The sequence below is a fragment of the Bos javanicus genome, chromosome 15, assembly GCF_032452875.1.
Source record: "Bos javanicus breed banteng chromosome 15, ARS-OSU_banteng_1.0, whole genome shotgun sequence".
Classification (NCBI taxonomy): Eukaryota; Metazoa; Chordata; class Mammalia; order Artiodactyla; family Bovidae; genus Bos; species Bos javanicus.
The window spans coordinates 34,977,933-34,997,033 of NC_083882.1; the positions used below are offsets into that span (position 1 = coordinate 34,977,933).

The following is a 19,101-nucleotide window of genomic DNA, read 5'->3' on the forward strand; positions in this document are numbered from 1 at the left end:
TTCATCTACTCCCTCAGAAAGAGCCACCACCAGAGGTGCCAGGCCAGGAACCTGGCCCTCTGAGCCCCAACATGATACCCTGTACCCCCGACCAGAGCCCCCTCCCCACCCCCAATGGACTACATTTGCTCACTCACATGTCCTGCAGCATCCTTCCAAGGAAGGTACCACCGAGCCCCCAACCTAGAGGGAGAGGAGAAGAGGTGGGTGGCAGACTCTATCTAGGCCAGAAGCCAAGATGCCAGCAAGAGGCACAAAGATTGCAAGAGTCTTGACTTGTTTCCTCCCATGATGCTCCAGGGCAGAAGTTCCAGGCCCAGTGGTCCAGCAGGCCCAGGCCAGAGCAGGAAGGGCCCCTGGGCTGGCCATCATTGAGAGTCACAAAGCCTAACCTGACTGGTTGGGACACTGGATCTAAGACTACCTCAGCCCCCAGTGAGGGTGGAGGCTGGGTAGAGATGGGGCAGGGTGCCAGGGCCTCCTGTCTGCGTGGTGGTAGCTCTCCTTATGTACCCTGCCCCTGGCACTGTCAGTCCGCTTAGTGTTTCCTGCACAGAGGGTCCCCATATCTATCCATGGGATTTTCCAGGCAAGAGTACTGGAGTGGGTTGCCATTTTAGTTCCATGAATCAAGGCAAATTGGAAGTGGTCAAACAGGAGATGGCAAGAGTGAACATTGACATTTTAGGAATCAGCGAACTAAAATGGACTGGAATGGGTGAATTTAACTCAGATGACCTTTATATCTACTACTGTGGGCAAGAATCCCTTAGAAGAAATGGAGCAGCCATCATAGTCAACAAAAGAGTCTGAAATGCACTACTTGGATGCAGTCTCAAAATGACTGAATGACATTTGTTCATTTCCAAGGAAAACCATTCAATATCACAGTAATCCAAGTCTATGCCCTGACCAGTAATGGTGAAGAAACTGAAGTTGAATGGTTCTGTGAAGGCCTGGAAGACCTTCTGGAACTAACACCCAAAAAAGATGTCCTTTTCATTATAGGGGACAGAAATGCAAAAGTAGGAAGTCAAGAGATACGTGGAGTAACAGGCAAATTTGGCCTTGGAGTACCGAATGAAGCTGGGCAAAGGCTAATAGAGTTTTGCCAAGAGAACACACTGCTCATGGCAAACACCCTCTTCCAACAACACAAGAGAAGACTCTATACATGGACATCACCAGATGGTAAACACCGAAATCAGACTGATTTATTCTTTGCAGCCAAAGATGGAGAAGCTCTATACAGTCAACAAAAACAAGACTGGGAGCTGACTGTGGCTCAGACCATGAACTCCTTATTGCCAAATTCAGACTTAAATTGAAGAAAGTAGGGAAAACCACTAGACCATTCAAGTATGACCTAAATCAAATCCCTAACTATTATACAGTGAAAGTGAGAAATAGATTTAAGGGACTAGATGTGATAGACAGGGTGCCTGAAGAACTATGGACAGAGGTTTGTGACATTGTACAGGATCATAGGCAGTGATCAAGACCATCCCCAAGAAAAAGAAATGCAAAAAGGCAAAACGGCTGTCTGAGCAGTCCTTCCGAATAGCTGAGAAGAGTATCTAAAGGCAAAGGAGAAATGGAAAGATATATCCATCTGAATGCAGAGTTCCAAAAAATAGCAAGGAGAGATACAAAAGTCTTTCTTAGTGATTAGTGCAAAGAAATAGAGAGTCTTTCCCATTAGAATGGGAAAGACTAGAGATCTCTTCAAGAAAATTAGAGATACCAAGGGAACATTTCATGTAAAGATGGGCTCGATAAAGGACAGAAATGGTATGGACCTAACAGAAGCAGAAAATATTAAGAAGAGGTGGCAAGAATACACAGAAGAACTGTACAAAAAAGATCTGCACAACCAAGATAATCACGATGGTGTGATCACTCACCTAGAGCCAGACAACCTGGAATGCAAAGTCAACTGGGCCTTAGGAAGCATCACAACGAACAAAGCTAGTGGAGGTGATGGAATTCCAGTAGAGCTATTTCAAATCCTAAAAGATGCTGCTGCTAAAGTTCTTCACTCAATACATCAGCAAATTTGGAAAACTGAGCAGTGGCCACAGGACTGGAAAAGGTCAGTTTTTGTTCCAATCCCAAAGAAAGGCAATGACAGAGAATGCTCAAACTACCGCACAATTGCCCTTGTCTCACACACGAGCAAAGTAATGCTCAAAATTCTCCAAGCCAGGCTTCAACAGTACATGAACCAAGAACTTCCAAGTGTTCAAACTGGATTTAGAAAAGGCAGAGGAACCAGAGATCAAATTGCCAACATCTGCTGGATCACCAAAAAAGCAAGAGAGTTCCAGAAAAACATCTATTTCTGCTTTATTGACTATGCCAAAGCCTTTGACTGTGTGGATCACAATAAACTGTGGAAAATTATGAAAGAGATGGGAATACCAGACAACCTGACCTGCCTCCTGAGAAATCTGTATGCAGGTCAGGAAGCAACAGTTAGAACTGGACATGGAACAACAGACTGGTTCCAAATTGAGAAAGGAGTATGTCAAGGCTGTGTATTGTCACCCTGTTTATTTAACTTACATGCAGAGTACATCATGAGAAACACTGGGCTGGATGAATCACAAGGTGGAATCAAGATTGCTGGGAGAAATATCAATAACCTCAGAAATGCAGATGACACCACCCTTATGGCAGAAAGTGAAGAACTAAAGAGCCTCTTGATGAAAGTGAAAGAGGAGAGTGAAAAAGTTGGCTTAAAACTCAACATTCAGAAAACTAAGATCATGGCATCTGGTCCCATTACTTCATGGCAAATAAATGTGTAAACAGTGGAAACAGTGAGAGACTTTATATTTTGGGGCTCCAAAATCACTGCAGATGGTGATTGCAGTCACGAAGTTAAAAGATGCTTGGTCCTTGGAAGAAAAGCTATGACCAACCTAGACAGCATATTAAAAAGCAGAGACATTACTTTCCCAGCAAAGATCCGTCTAGTCAAAACTATGGTTTTTTCAGTAGTCGTGTATAGATGTGAGTTGGACCATAAAGAAAGCTGAGCACCGAAGACTTGATGCTTTTGAACTGTGGTTTTGGAGGAGACTCTTGAGAGTCCCTTGGACTGCAAGGAGATCCAACCAGTCCATCCTATAGGAAATCAGTCCTGAATATTCATTGGAAGGACTGATGTTGAAGCTGAAACTCCAATACTTTGGCCTCCTGATTCGAACAACTGATTCACTGGAAAAGACCCTGATGCTGGGAAAGATTGAAGGCAGGAGGAAAGGGGGATGACAGAGGATGAGATGGTTGGATGGCATCACTGACTCGATGGACATGAGTTTGAGTAGGCTCTGGGAGTTGGTGATGGACAGGGAAGCCAGGCATGCTGCAGTCCATGGGGTCACAGAGTCAGACACAACTGAGCGACTGAATTGAACTGAATGTCAGGAACTCTAATAATTCAACTATAGGCCTAAACCCTCCAGGAAATCCTTTTCCTTTAGGTGTGTGCAGAATGACAGCTCTCCATGCTAGTACTGGACACCCATTAGCTCACTGCAGGACTGAACAATACATCTGTGTGATGCATGTGTGCAAGTGTGCCTTGGTGTGTGGCATGTGCACTGGCCTGATGAGGTGTTAACGGCCCTGTGGAGTGTGTGGTGCCTGAGGGTGGCTGACTGCCCATGGTGGTGTGTATATGAGTGTGCTGAGAATGTGTGTATGTCTGTGTGCATCTGGACGCGCTCATGTGATGTGTGCGGATGCAGCATGATGGGGTCAGAGCAAAGATACACGGAGAGATGTGGAGTTAGGGTGGAGTCAAGGTGGCTGGACACGTCCAGGTTCCAGGGAAGCCCTCCTTCCACACATCTCCACACCAAAAGACACCCCTGCCCCTACCCGCCACCACCACTAAGACAGCCAGTACCCCTGGCCTCCAGCTGTAGGGAAAGGTGGCTGGCACTGACCTTGGCACACTCAGTCTCGTTGAGCGGTGGGCAGCTGATGGGCGAGCGGACGAGCACGGCACCCAAGGGAGTGCTGCTGCAGTGGTGGCGGGTGCAGTCTGCGATCCAGGATGCCCCAGGCTGGGGGGACAGGGGGGGTGATGGGGGCTTGGGGACGATGGCCCAAGTGAACCAACAGGGCACAGCTCTGAGGACAGGTGCCACCCAGAACTTGGCACTGCCCAGGACCCCATGTGGACCCAGTCCTGGGAGCTGGTTCTAGGTGTCCCTGCCTGGGACCCCTTCCTAGCTGCGTAGTTAAGGGCTGCATACCAAGAACAGGGAGGTGGTGCCGTTGGGGAAGCTGAAGAGGCAGGACACGTTCCTGCAGGAGCCACAGCAGGCCGCCAGGTCCCTCGGGTGCTCGTACTCCTGGTTCTGTAGGACGGGGCGGGACAAGATGGGCTCAGCCCTGGGGCCCACCTCCACCCTCCTGCGCTCCCACTCTCTGCTTGTCCCTGAGCCCAGAAACCAGAGGAGGGGCGCTGGAGATGGCTGGGAAGGAAACCCCCAGCCTCTTTCAATGTCGAGTAGGAAGGCCGTCGTTCTATACCCTGAACCTCCCTTACAGCCCTTCCTTGACCCAGCCCCAGTGGACCAAGAGACAGCATGGCTGCTAATTAAGGGTGCCAGTATTCATTCCAGATAAACTTTCGTTTGGGTCCCAGTTCCTGGGGAAATGTTGACAAACAGCTGGACCTCCCTAAACTTCAGTTTTCTCATCTGAAAAATGGGAATAATTTCATCATCTTTTGCTCGACTAATTCTGATCCAGGCCTTACTAGAAGCCAGTTGCTGTCCTAGGTACTGGGCATATAGAAGCACTCAACAAATGGTAGCAATACAAAGACACAAACCAAGATGACAGGGAATGTGCCAGGCACAAGTAGGTGCTTAATAAATGTGTATTTTCTCTGTCAAATGTCCACCCTCACCAGGCCTGCACTCTTGCTATTCCCCTCTGGCTTCGGCACTTTGCACAGGGGGTCTTGGAGGTCCCCCACCATGCCCACCCTCTAGACTCGTCCAAAGAGCTTGGGCGAGCTTGAAGGGCCCCACAGACACCCAGCCCCCCGGGCCCCCAGCCCCCTCCCCCTACCGCCTCACAGTGGACGTCACACAGCACGGAGGTGGTGTTGATCTGGTAGAAGCTGGTCAGAGGGTCGAGCACGTCAGTGCAGCGGGAGGTGTGGCACACACCATCTGCTGAGAGCTCCACCACCGTCTGGCCCGGCTGCATCACCCCCAGCTCACGACTCAGACACACGGGGGCCTTCACTGGATGGGCGAGCAGGGTGGTGACAGTCAGCAAGAGCCCAGCACCCCTACCAGCCCCACGCTGACTGGCCCAGCCCTGGATCGCCCAACCTGCTCTACCTCCCTAGCTCTCCCCTCCCCACTCACCGCACTCATACTTGGCGCAGCCACACACGTTCTCCGCACTGCGCATGAACGCCTCGTCCAGCTGGGACTTCTCCCACTGGGTGGGCAGAGGAGGTCAGCACCCCAGGGTTGGGGAGGCCTAGCCCCACCGTCGGGAGCAGCCTGCCACCTGGGGCCCTCTCTCTGTCCGTAGTTTCCTTGCAGTGGGTAGGGAGGGGGCTGGCAGGCCTGTTGGCCAGGGGGGCCCTTGGCACCCTGTGAGTTCAGTCATCCTCTTATAAGGATGCCTGGGTGCTCCTCCCTGCTGAGGAGTTGCTCCCCAATGTCCTCTTCTGGGCCATGGGCCTCTCCTGTTATCCTGAGCACCCACTGGCCATATCAGCGGGGCCCCTGCATGGCTGGTGGCCCAGAGCCCTGCTCTGCTCATACACTTTCCTTCCTCCTAACCCAGTTAAAAGGAGAAGAGGCTGGGATGGGGGAAAACATGAGAAGACATGAGGGCTGGGTGGCAGGGAGGGAATACTTATGATCCAGAAAATCATGTAAACAACATAACTTTAAACACAACTTTCCATTTCTTAAAGTATTTTCAACTTTTCTCAGTGGCCATGCAGCCTGATAGTTAAGGGCATGTTTTCTGAAGTCAGATTTCCTGGGTTTCAATCCTGGCTCTGAGATTTACTAGCTACATTGCATTAACCTTAGTTTCCTTTTTTGTACCGAGATAATCACAGAGTCCACCTCGTTTGGGTTATCATGAGAATTAATACGATAATGTATATAAAGTCTAGTCAAAGCTATGGTTTTTCCAGTAGTCATGTATGGATGTGAGAGTTGGACTATAAAGAAAGCTGAGTGCCGAAGAATGGATACTCTTGAACTATGGTGTTGGAGAAGGCTCTTGAGAGTCCCTTGGACTGCAAGGAGATCCAACCAGTCTATCCTAAAGGAAGTCAGTCCTGAATATTCACTGGAAGGACTGATGCTGAAGCTGAAGCTATAATACTTTGGCCACCGTGATGCAAAGAACTGACTCACTAGAAAAGACTCTGATGCTGGGAAAGATTGAAGGTGGGAGGAGAAGGGGACGACAGAGGATGAGAGGGTTGGATGGTGTCAGTGACTCGATGGACATGAATTTGAGTAAGCTGCAGGAGTTGGTGATGGAAAGGGAAGCCTGGCGTCCTGCAGTCCATGGGGTCGCAAAGAGTCAGACATGACTGAGCGACTGAACTGAAACATCAGCTACTGTCATGAGTATCACCATCGTCTCCGCCATCCCCACCATCATCCCCACCACCACCACCACCATCAATGTCTTCCTTGTAGTACTGAATCCTCACCACAACTCTGAACTATGATCAGACCCACTTTACAAGCAAGGGTACTATGCCCAGAGAGCAGAACTTGATACAAGAATGTTGACTTGCCGTTCAAGGCTCATCGACCAGATGAAAGGAGTGGAGAAGGAAAAGGGAGGAAAGAAAAGGTGGGAGGAAGACCAGGGGGAGTGGGGAGGGGCAGGGTCTTCATACCAGATGGCACCGGGGCACTGGGATGGTGTCACAGTCACATTCTGAAAAACAGGAGGGGCCAGGACCCACCTCACCAGAGATGTCCAAGCGGGAGCCCCCTGGGCCTCCCAGATTCCTCATCATAAGTGCAGTCTCCCTTCTAGCTTCCCTCCATCCCCACATGGGGGCTGCAGCTCCCCAGGTTGGGCAGGTGGGGTGTGATGGGTCCATAATTGAATGTGCAGGGAGGATAAGCGGGTGGATGGGTCAACCCCAGGTTCCCTTCCATCATCTGGGCTTCATCTCTCCCAGTGCTCTAGAACCCACTGAGCAGAGCAGAGTGGGGCCTCTCCAAGAAGGAATATGGCAGGGTGGAATTTCTGATCACTTGCATTTCCCAAAGTATATACTCAGCAAGCTGAGCTCTACCCTGAACCTTTGCCTGTGAGAAGGTCCAGTTCTAAGCTGCGAAGGAGCTGACTGTGGAGGCACTGCTGCCTGTGACATAAGGGCTCCACCAGCTCTGGCTTCAGAGGGAAGAGAAGTCAGGGTCACAGTGGCTGTGAAACATGCTTTGGAGTCACCCCCTCATGCAGCAAATAGTTTTAAGCACCTATATGCTGAGATTTTTCTGTGCTTTGGGGACAAATCTGTGGATAAGACAAACTGAAATCCCTATCTGCATGAAGTTTACATTTTAGTGAGGCCTGGAAAAAGCAAGCAAAATACCCGGATGCAAAACAGAGTTTTTGAACTCTTTTGAAAACCAGCAGTGTATCTCAGAGTGCAGGAAAACCATTTTTATGTAAAGTTCGCTGGTATTCATTACTGATCACTGCCGCTCCCCACCTGCTTCCCAAAAGGACTTCAGGTGAATTTGAAATCATGATTACTATCTGATGGTTGCAATAAAGACTTTTTTTTAGGTGGAAAATTTCCTTTTTGCAACAGGGAAGTTGCTTATTTTCTTCTTTTATTCTGGGGAGACAAAAAAATGTCCAGCACTCAGGGAGCGGATGAAGCCAGGAGGAAGGCCATTTGAAGGCTTCCCTCTGGTGGCTCTGGAGGAGGAGAACCTGAGCCAGGTGGACAGTGGCGGCCCCGCTCCTGCCTCCCTCCCGGGGCCCTGGATCTCCTCCTTTGGGGAGGGGGTGTCTCTGTGCAGGGACTTACCACAGGACTTGTAGGGGCAGCAGCGCTCTGGGCTCCACACCTCCACCAGGGCTGTGCCCATGCCACACTGCACGTGGGCGCAGCGGAAGCTCTCGCACACTGCACAGGAGGGGAGGCGGGGACGCATCAGACACAGAGGGCTTGGAGCTGCAGTCCTCAGAAACACACTGGCTAAGGACGGGGTGCCTCCTGGCTTCCCCCGAGGCCCCGTCAGTGTCCTCAGGCACCTTCTGGAGTTCAGGGGAGAAGCATGGGCTCCTGAAGTCTCCCCATAGATCTATGTCAGGACACTAGCTCTGCTCCAGGAGGTATTAGCAACATGACAATGTCAGAACCTTCAACTCTTTCAGCTGGGCCTCCCTCTTGGGATTCTGTGTCACCTTGAGACTAGTGCTCTGAGGGTAGTCAAGGACCAAGGGACGCTCTCCTGATGGACAGTTCCTCTCTAAGAACACAGCTCCTCCCATGCTGTGGAGACTTCCTCCTCTGGTAGCATCTCGGCCCCAGTCTGCTCTGCTTCAGCAGATGCTACACACACTCCAGGGCTCACACTTCCCCTCATCCTGCTCTTCAGCAGGTCCCCTCTTAGTTTAGGATTCCCCAGCCACTCATTGAGAGACCAAGACAAGGAGGAGGGAATCGCTGGACACAACTTTCTGGTGGGGAGGGAAGGTGCCAGGGACAATGCTGAAGGTGAAAGACTGTAAAACTTATTTTATCTAATAAAAAAATATTGGCACAGATAAGAATTATTAATCAATTTTCAAAAACCTAACAGGTGAAAGGTGAGAAGGACATTTGTATAATGTCTAAGTGATAGGTTACTTTCTGTTTGAAAGAGTAAATTTGTAAATGTAAGATGGACAGGTCAACCTAATCCAGGGCCAGCAACCACAGAGTATGTACCTCCTGGTGTGACGAAGCTCAAGAATAGTGTAGATTTTTAGCCTGAATCCACGAAGTCTTGGTTCTAATTTCCAGTTTATGGAAGCACAGAAGACAGAGGAGCCTGTAAACAGTCCCAAGAAGCAGCAGCGGCCAGGTAAATGCAGAAGGTGGGACTTGTGATGGACCATAACCCAAACTACAGTTTAGCGTCGCGTGGAAGAAAGGACGCTTACTGGATTCAAAGACGCTTAAGAGACATAATGCTAATGTGTGGGTCTGGCTGGGATCCTGGATTGGACAGACCAGGCAAATCATAGATGGGGTGTGATAGGACTTGAAAATGTATTAGCAAGAAAAGTAAAGGTCATTCACTGAAAATCTGGCTTAAAAAGAGCATGTGTGGTATAAACTCAATTTGGTAAAACACATTTATATTGTATAAAGGCATGGAAAATATCTGGAAGAATATGTACTAAATTGGAGGATATTGACAATGGGATACCTGGGAGGTAGGAAAATTGCGTTTTCGTTTTCTTGTCTTTACTTGGATTCAGTGCTTTCTACAAGACTAAGCACTTTTGCAAGAAAAGTGTAGTGAAGACTGGGACAAGGTAATATCAGTGGCCTCTGTTTATTGAGGGTGCTAGTGGTACAGAACGCGCCAGCCAGTGCAGGAGACAGAAGAGACACAGGTTCCATCCCTGGGTCGGGAAGGTCCCCTGGAGGAGGGCATGGCAAGCTACTCTAGTATTCTTGCCTGGAGAATGGACAGAGGAGCCTGGTGGGCCATATTGTCCACAGGGTTGCAAAGAGTCAGAAATGGCTAAAGCGATAGCACGCACTGTATGCCGGGCACCATTATACCAAGGTAGTATGTACATAGCACACACTTCATGTATATTATCTCTAATCTTCACAATAGCCCCTTGAGGCACATGCTATTATCCGCATTTTACAAATGAGAAACCTTGGCTCAGAGAAGTCGTACATTGCCCCAGGCCACACGGCTAGTAAGTGATTGGCACCCAACACAGTGACTGACTCCATACCATTGTACTCACTCCACATTACTTGAGTCCTTCCTGAGAAACACGAGAGGGAACTGAGAAGGAGAGATGAGGATAGAGGCTGAAGAGGACAGAGGAGAGGAAAGATGCTGACCCTCTGCTCAGATGCGTTCTATAAACACTTTGTGACAAGCGGCCTCTGAGCCCCCGGGTGCAGCTGCTTGGTCAGGTACAGCTGGGCCTTTTGGGGAACTCTCCTCCATGGGAACCTGCATTGCTTCAAAGGTGGATCTAGAAATTGATCCCACTGGGGCTGCCCTTGGGGTATCCTGGAAGAGACCCCTCCCCTACAATGCTCTGTGCCAGTGCGGTCCACCTCACATTTCTCCTACAGTTGGTGTGGAAAGTAATTTTTGTAAATTAAGCCATATTTAAATTTAACCCTTTTGTTAATGTTCATCCAATAGATTTGCTTAAAGTCGATGATGCTGGCTGTATTATGACTATGCTTATTAGGTATCGTATACAGTAATATGTTACTGTAATTGTATACAGTAATATGTTATACAGTAATACGTTACGGTACATCCTATATACATACAGGTGCTATGTCTTGTAAAAATATCAGAAAGGGCCCACTTTGATTTATCATTGCAGAATAACAGGGCTTCAGAGGCTTCAGAATGCAACCTTGTGTAGGGACTATGGTAACAGTGGTAGAGACCCTGAGGCAGGGGCCTGGGTCAGTCACAGAATGAGGACTGTGGATCCAGGCTGGGTGGGTGGGAGTGGCCTAAGCATTTGTGCCTCAACGCAGGCTCTTGGGGGCCTCCATGGAGGACAGGGACCTCCTTTAGGAAGCCTCAGAGCCATCTATGTGACAGCCCAGACCCTCGCCATTCAGCCCAGCTTCCTCAGGTGGGGCCTCCTTCCATGGCTTCTCCAGAGCCCACATGTGGGGGCTCCTTGCTGCCCCCTGTTGAATGCCCATGGATCCCAGAGTGAGGAGTTTGTGACGGTCCCCAGAGCCCCTTCTGGCCCTGGCCCCCACGTCCTGCAGGACTCACCGCACTGGTACAGAGGACAGCAGAGCTCCGTGGTGTTCCTGTCCACAGTGAGCGCCTCCCCTTCCTGACACTCGGGGATGGGGTCCGGACAGTCTCCACAGGCTGAGGGGAGAGACGGGCCACCCCTGTCACAGGCGGTCCCCATGCTGGGAAGGGCGGTCTAGAGCAGGTGGTTGTGGGAAGCACCTAAACCACAGGTGTGACAGGAGCCAGACTCATAGCGTTACCAAACCAAACGGTCTGCTCGCCTGCCGCGGTAAAGCCAATCTGCTGACACCCAGTTGTGGTGAAGGAAAGTGCTGTGGTTATTGCAGGCCCCAAGCAAGGAATTCGAGTTTGAGCATTAACTGCCTGTTCTCCTTACGGGCTTCCCTGGTGGCTCAGATGGTAAAGAATCTGCCTGCAATGTGCAAGACCTGGGGTTCGATCCCTGGGTCGGGAAGATCCCCTGGAGAAGGAAAGGGCAACCCACTCCAGTATTCTTGACTGGGAAATCCCGTGGACAGAGAAGCCTGGTGGGCTACACTCCATGGGATCGCCAAGAGTCAGACACAACTGAGCAGCTAACTGTTTCTCCTTGCCTGGTGCCTGCAATAAAGGCTGCACTTTCCTTCACCACAACGTCAGTAAGTGGGCTTTGCTGCAGGCAGGTGAGCAGACCCAAGATTGGCTTGGTAACACTTGCAGCGTGCCACAGTCCCATGCGACCCGTCCTGCAGTCAGAGCCGAGGGGTTCTCCCTCACCTCCACCTATGTTATTTTACTGAAAAAGCACCCATCTTCCTGTGCTCAGTAATGTACGGCTTGAAGCAGTGGTGGTTTCCTCCTACACTTCTTCCTGGACAGGGGTCTCACCCTTCTCCCTGTGCCCCTTCCACCTGAAGATCCCCACCCTTGCCTCCCAGCCACCCAAGGAAGCAGGGGTGAGGGAGGCAGTGCCGGTGATCCGGGTGGGCCTGCTGCCATCGGAGGGCACGTCCACCCACCACAGAGGTAGGAGATGCAACACGAGTCCCCCAGGCGGCCTGCGATCAGGATCTGGTCCTGGCGGCAGCTGGGGACCTGCACTGCCTCGCACAGGTCCGGGTCACACTCTGGGGGAAACAGAATTTCGGGGTTGGCAGCAGACCCTGCGTGGCCATGCCTGGGCCCCCACCCTAGCCCTGCTTTCATTTCCAGCCAGAACCCAGTCATTCCCAGAGCTAGCCATGCTCCCCACCCCTGGGTGATAGGCCTCTCACCACAGCTGTAGCTGGGGCAGCAGGAGTCCTCCTGGAAGTGGGTGAGGAGCCGGTGGCCGGGGCTGCAGGTGGGGGCAAGGCCCTCACACAGAGTCTGGTTACACACTGCCCGGGGCCACAGGGCCTGTCACCTGGAGGCCGGGACTCCCCCCAGCCTCCAGCACTGCCCAGCCCCTGGACACCTGGCCCCAGCACTTCCCCCAGGACCCAGGTTCTTGGAGAAGGCTTCTGAGGATCACATAGGGTTCAGGACTGAGACAGAAGAGCCATCAGAGTTAACATTCATCCAGCGGGCCATGTGCCCGTTGTAGTTCTACTAGATCAGTATCAACTTCTATAATTCTCATAACAACCCAGAAAGTGGGTACTATCATCAGCCTCATGTTACAGGAGAATGGACCTCATGTTAAATGATCTGCTGGGGCCACAAGGCTGCAAGGCAGTAGAGGAAGCATCCACCAGGGTGCCTGGCTCCAAGCGCACATCATTAAGTCCTGTCCCACACTGACTCAGAGGGCACAGCTCCCCCCACCCCCATGGTCCTCCACTCTCCCCAACACACCCCCACAATTTCTCGAGGCCTTATCCTATCCATCAAGGTCAAGGAGCAGAGCTGCAGTCTTTTAACCATCTAACAATGGAGGTCTAAGGGTGGGACTCACCGCAAACCGTCCCCAGGCAGCAGGGATCCTCGGTGGGCTGCAGCAGGGCCACCTCCCCGAAGCGTGGGCAACTTTCAGGGCGGGGACCTGGGCAGCCCAGGTCCACCGGGACGATTGTATCTGGAGCTTGGCACTGGTGCTGGCAGCAGCCACTGAGGGAGCTGTTCCACATCTCCCCCAGGGCCCGTGGCATGCCCATGCTGTCTGTGCAGGCTGCAGTGGGCATGGCGAGGTGCCGGGGACTGAGGAGGGTGGGGAGACCCAGACCGTCCCAGGCCAGACCCTCCCTGGGAAACTGACCACCCCAGAGCAGACCTGGAGGGATGCAGGGGGGCTCAGCCATGGGCATAGGAGGGCAAAGGAGACTCTGGGGTCTACCAGACTCCAGGGCAGACTCTAGGGCAGACTCCCTCTGCCGGGGGAGGGGAGGGACTTACCGCACTTCTCCTCGGGGATGCAGAGCCCCGAGTGGCGCCGGTGCAAGATGGTGCCCTCGGAGCAGACGCAGCCCTCGCCCAGCACCTGGCACTGCTCTGGGTCCAGCGGGCCCAGCATCCCATCCTGGCATGTCTTAGCGGGCTCACAGGCTGACACACATGCCTGGTATGTAGAATCGCTGGAGCACAGGAAGGCTGCAGGGGCACAGCAGCAGGCACCAGGCCCAGGAGGGTGAGCAGGGGGCTCATCTGTGCCTCAGCAGAGAGTATTAATTCAAAATGGTTTAGTGCATTGCCGCCTTCCTCTACATCAGGAGCCAGCAAAGCACAGCCCACAGCCCAAATCCAGCCTCTGCCTGGTTTTGCAAATAAAGTTTTATTGAAACACAGGCATGCTCATGCACTTACTGTTGTATCTGGCTGCTTCTGTACTATAAGAGCGTTGAGTAATTGTGACAGAGACAATTAAAAGCCTCAACTATTTACTAGCTAGCCCTTTACAGGAAACACTTGCCAACATCTTGCTGTAGATCAGTGCTTCCAAACTTCCTTGACTATAAAAACTAGATCTTACGCTGTGTTCCAATATACACTCGCACATGAACAGTGGTCCTTAAGCCTGACTGCAAAAGGGAGCTTTGGCAACATCATGGCTGGGCCCCCACCCCAGACCAATTGAATTAGCATTTCTCACTGTGGGGCCCAGGCATAAATACTTTTTGAAGTTCCCTGAGTAATTTCAAAGGGTAGCTGGGATTAAGAATCACTGATGCATTATAACAGAAACCTTTTTTCACAAAACAATACTTCAATACTTAACCTTTCTAGGTGTAGTACACACTAGGGTTTTGGGTTTTTTTTTTTTTAATTCTATTCCATTTTTAAATGCTGATGCCAACCCCCAAATCAGTAGGTGTGCTGATCTCATGCCCACTGACTTGGAGTTCACAGTCTGAAAAACACTGTGTGTGTATGCTCAGCCTCTCAGTTGCGTCTGACTCTTTGTGACCTCGTGTGCTGTGCAGCCCACTAAGGCCATGGGATTTCCCAGGCAAGAATACTGGAGTGGACTGCCCTTTCCTCCACCAGGGGATCTCCCTAACCCAGGGATCAAACCCACGTATTCTGCAGCTCCAGCATTAGCAAGCAAATTCTTTACTACTGAGCCACCTGGGAAGCCCCCGAAAAACACTACCCTAGATAAGCTTGTCTTTTTATCTTTTGCCTGTCATATTATAGATGTGGTCTTCCTTTGAGCTGTCTCCAACCTTTCTGGATGTGTTCACATTTACAAATCAAACTACTCTAGGCTGGTCCACCCCACCTACCCGACCAGTGCAAACCTAATGGGGGATGGGGAGGAATGGCTCTCACATCCATCCTCAACGAAGGAGAGGAAAGATCGAAAGAGAAAGACGACCAAAAACTAAGAGAGAAGGGCTAATGTTTACTAGATGGAAACACGTGATGGGCCTGTGTGAAGCACTTTGTACACATTATCTCATGTCAACTTCAAAACAATACTCAAGGGACTGCCCCCATTTAACAGATGAGGCAAGGAAACAAAGAAACTAAATAATAAACTAATAATATTTATTTGATGTGTTCATATAAATTATAATAAAGGTAAAATTTTAAATTTGTTAGTTTATAGATTTATTTAGAAAATATTTGTAAATGTATTAATTGATATTCATTAGTGAATGAATGAATAATTGAACCTGGGAAAGCCCAGACCTGGACCCAGGCCTGTGAGCCTTCCTCCCACTCTAACAAGGGTGAGGGGTGAGAGCAACAGAAGGCACGGAGGAGACCCTGGGGTTCCGCCGCCTCCCTCCCCTCTCCCTTCCCCGACAACTCACGGCAGTAGTCGGAGCGCCGCCACTCGATGCACACGTGGAACTTGTGGCACATGGCCACGTACACGGTCAGTGCCACACAGGGCTGCTGCACGTATTTGGTGTCCCGGATCCACAGGTCACAGAACGACTCCGGGGGGACCTGGGCCGTGCGTCAGATGGTGCTGCTACTCTGGCCCCCCACATGCCAGGGCTCAGCTCCTCCCAGCCCGACCCATCCCAAGATCAACACATCTGGGGAGTTCGCCTTCTGCACACAGGAGCAGAGGAGCTGCCGTTCTCAGCCCAGGAGGTCCCCCCTGCTGGAGCCCAGTGACACCTACAAAGCGGTGGCAGGCACTGAACGTGCGGTTGGACACCATGCGAAGGCAGGGCGAGCAGTCGGCCGTGGCACAGCTGTCTGGACGGAAGCGGGTCTGGCCAACTGAGGTCAGAGAGCTGGGCACCTGCCAGCTGTCCAGAAAGGGAGCCGGGTCTTCGGCCTCACCCACCACAGAACCGTCCTTCAGGGTGAGGTCATTGGCCACATCTCCATCACAGATACCTGAAAGGGGCAGAATTACCCCTGTGGCCACAGTAATCTCTACCACTCCCAGCTCCCCAGCTGTCATACTGAACATTCCTCGCAATAACTCTTTGAGGCTGGTATTACTGCTATCCCCATTTTATAGACGAGAGAAATACAACACAGAGAAGCCAAGCAACTCCCTGTGGAAGAAACTGTCTTTGTTTAGGAACTACACATCAAAGTACATAGGGATAAAGGGATCCCTGTCTCAAACTTATTTTCAAATGGTTCAGAAAAAATGCATTTATATAAACAGCATATGCATAGAGAACTGAATAGATAAAATGCATATATACATATATAAATGAATAGTTACATATACACATGTATACACACACACACACAGATACAAGGAGAGAGAACGAAAGAGAAGCAAATGGACAGAATGTGAACACTTGGTAAATCTGGGTAAAAAGTACATGAGAGTTTCTTATACTAGTTTTGCAACTTCTAAGTTTAACGTTATATCAAATTTAAAAGTTACTCCAAAAAATCTGCTTTAGTAGAGATTGCTAGCTAATTATAGCACCTGTCTCCTCTTCCTCCTGGAAGGTCCGCTAGCCTACTTCTCCCAGGCTCTCTTGTGGCTATCGAGACCACGTGATGAGTCCCCCACCAATGAAATGTGAGTGAAGGTGATGGGTGCCACTTCCAGGCTGGACGCATAAAATTTGCCCAATTCTTTGCCCTACTGTGCAGTTGGAAGCTTGTGTTGAAAATGGCAGGGCCACGGGATGGAAGGAATCTCCATTTAGGAATTTACGTGTGCAAGAAATAAACCTCTATTGTGTTAAGGCACTGAGATGGGACTCAAGTTCATCTGACACAGCTTCTGAAGTGAAGTGAAGTGAAAAGTGAAGTCGCTCCGTTGTGTCTGACTCTTAGCCACCCCATGGACTGCAGCCTATCAGGCTCCTCCGTCCATGGGATTTTCCAGGCAAGAGTACTGGAGTGGGGTGCCATTGCCTTCATCTCTCACAATCTAGGCTCCGAACACACACTTCCCTGCCCTTGTCTTCTGTCTGAAACATGTTCTCTTAAGTCCTTCCTTCACACGCCCTTCAGATGCATGGTCCCTGACCTTCCCAATTTTGTGTGACAGGTTCAGTTTGCAGGTCTGTCTTGCTTTCTGAGTACAAAGATTCATTTTCCTTTATAGTCTCACTCTCTCAATATTTCCCCAAGTTGTCTAGCAGGTGCCCAAGACACCAAGTGTTAGTTTGGATAAAATAGAGATAAATTAGCTGACTTCTGCTCTGATACCTCTAGCCACTAATTTCATGAATATAAAGCATAATTTAACACAAAATCCTCAGATTTTTATCAACAGTCCCAATGGTCAGATTTTTGGTGTCTTGGCATTGAGTGATGGAAGGGTGTCAAAAAGGCATCATAGGGAGTAGCTGACCCACCAGAGGTTGACCACAGCACCCTTCACCAGTCATAAACAGTGGAAGGAAGAAATGGTGAGAAAGGATGGCAGAGGAGGTGCTGATGGCGGTGGAAAGGTGTGTGCCTGTGTGTGTGTGTGTGTGTGTGTGTGTGTAAGAAGAGATGGTTGTATCAGTAGGAATGGAAGCTTCATAGGACACATTTTGCCTGTTTTGCCTACTCCCTAGTGGCTGATACTCGGTACATATGTGGCGCACAAATGAGAGAATGAGCAGGGTGCAGACTGACACATGTTAGTGCATATGTAGAAGGCATTTTGACAGAGTGTGAATGAATAAAATGGGTGCAGATTTACTGACGGAGGGCATGCAAGTATGTGTGTTTAAGTATTCCTGTGTCATCCATCATTATAACCATGGCAGTCTGTCATGGAGTGTCTCATGGGGGTCCTTCTGTATCTGCAAGAAGCAGCAGCTCATGCTCAGACTCCTGTACCCCTTTTTCTTATCAAAATCCATCCAGACTCTTAGGGAAAGCTCTCTGTAGTCATGCTATGGTCTGAAGAGCACTAGTTCTGTGTTGTGGCAGCTCTGCTGTGTGATCTTAGGCAAGCCACTGAGCTTCTCTGAGTCCCTTTTCTTCCTTAGTTCAATGGAGATCCTTCAGGGCTATTGTGTGGATAACCTGGAATAAGTGAGATCAGTGTGGAAGTGCTTTGTGAAGTGCCCAGGCATAGGCAGACAGGGGGGATTATCTGGTATTAGGAGGCTATCAAGGGAAGCTGACAGACCATCTCGGCTGAAGCGACAACTGGCCGAAGCCAGAGCCCTGCACCATCTCCCAGCTGGCAACTTCAGCCCCAGGACACAAGACATTAGGTCTCTGCTCCAGTGGCTCCGCTGGTCCCACCTCTGGCACGGCACTCTGTCCCAGCTTTCCCTGTTCCAGGGGAACTGGTGTCTGGGGACAGAGGTGGACCAAGGAGTCATCTCCCTCCCCTAGCTGGGTCCCCTCTCACCACACAGGCCACGGCCCTGGGCCTCGCTGGCTCTGCTGGCCTCCAGGATCATGAGTCCCGAGCTGTGGAGCCACTGGATCTGGATGTGTGACGGCGTCCGGATCACGTACATGTGGCCTGTATCCTCAATTCTGAACCCGTGCCAGCTCACAGGGGGCCACACAGGCTGAGAGTCCACAGACACCTTGCGAGGAGGCGGATGTTCAACGTGAGTGCAGCTTGTCTGCCTGTTCAATCATCCCTCCACCCATCTATCCAACTAGCAGTTATTAAAAATCTGCTCTGTGACAGGCTCTGTTTCAGGTACATGCAGGCAAGACACAGTCTAAGGCGGCACAGAAAAATTCTGAAATCATTTTTATGAGTGCAAAAAAATGAAACAAATGCAAATAGCCAGAGGCTTGCAATTTCTATATACACCCAAATACGCACAAATCCTGAGCCCGTCCAATCACTCTCTTCTTTCCTGATTCTGCTCAGGTCATTTCTTCTGGGACAAGCTCATATGTTTAGCTGCTCAGTCGTGTCTAACTCTGTGATCCCATGGACTGTAACCCGCCAGGCTCCTCTGTTCATGGGATTTTTTTCCCAGGCAAGAATACTGGAGTGGGTTGCCATTTCCTCCTCCAGGGAATCTTCTTGACCCAGGGATCAAACCCGCATCTCCTATGTCTCCTTCATTGCAGGCAGATTCTTTACAAACACTGAGCCATGGGGGAAGTCCTTTTATTCTGGGAGATTTTCCCTAAATCTCCAGCCCCTAGGTTGGGTATTCCTTCTCTGGGGTCTTCCCAGATCTGTGCTGGCCTTTAAGACAGATTTGTTTCTTCATCATGACTTTCAGTGGACTGCGAGCTTCGTAAAGGCAGAAACTGTGTCTAGTCACTCACCTTTGAA

General features: G+C 50.4%; 1 protein-coding gene across 1 annotated transcript in view; it reads right to left on the reverse strand.

Annotated features, from left to right (window-relative positions):
* OTOG (otogelin) overlaps positions 1 to 19,101 on the reverse strand; it is an 86,234-nt gene that overhangs the window by 3,514 nt on the left and 63,619 nt on the right. Inside the window, exons 40-54 of the mRNA XM_061440662.1 lie at positions 18,205 to 18,388; positions 15,550 to 15,770; positions 15,230 to 15,368; positions 13,368 to 13,562; positions 12,931 to 13,143; positions 12,269 to 12,373; positions 12,014 to 12,121; positions 11,028 to 11,129; positions 8,066 to 8,164; positions 6,914 to 6,954; positions 5,400 to 5,475; positions 5,095 to 5,273; positions 4,269 to 4,373; positions 3,957 to 4,076; positions 138 to 183 (exon numbers count right to left, since the gene is read on the reverse strand). Of these exons, the coding sequence (XP_061296646.1) occupies positions 138 to 183; positions 3,957 to 4,076; positions 4,269 to 4,373; positions 5,095 to 5,273; positions 5,400 to 5,475; positions 6,914 to 6,954; positions 8,066 to 8,164; positions 11,028 to 11,129; positions 12,014 to 12,121; positions 12,269 to 12,373; positions 12,931 to 13,143; positions 13,368 to 13,562; positions 15,230 to 15,368; positions 15,550 to 15,770; positions 18,205 to 18,388 (1,933 nt within the window). The remainder of the gene's footprint in view (positions 1 to 137; positions 184 to 3,956; positions 4,077 to 4,268; positions 4,374 to 5,094; positions 5,274 to 5,399; positions 5,476 to 6,913; positions 6,955 to 8,065; positions 8,165 to 11,027; positions 11,130 to 12,013; positions 12,122 to 12,268; positions 12,374 to 12,930; positions 13,144 to 13,367; positions 13,563 to 15,229; positions 15,369 to 15,549; positions 15,771 to 18,204; positions 18,389 to 19,101) is intronic.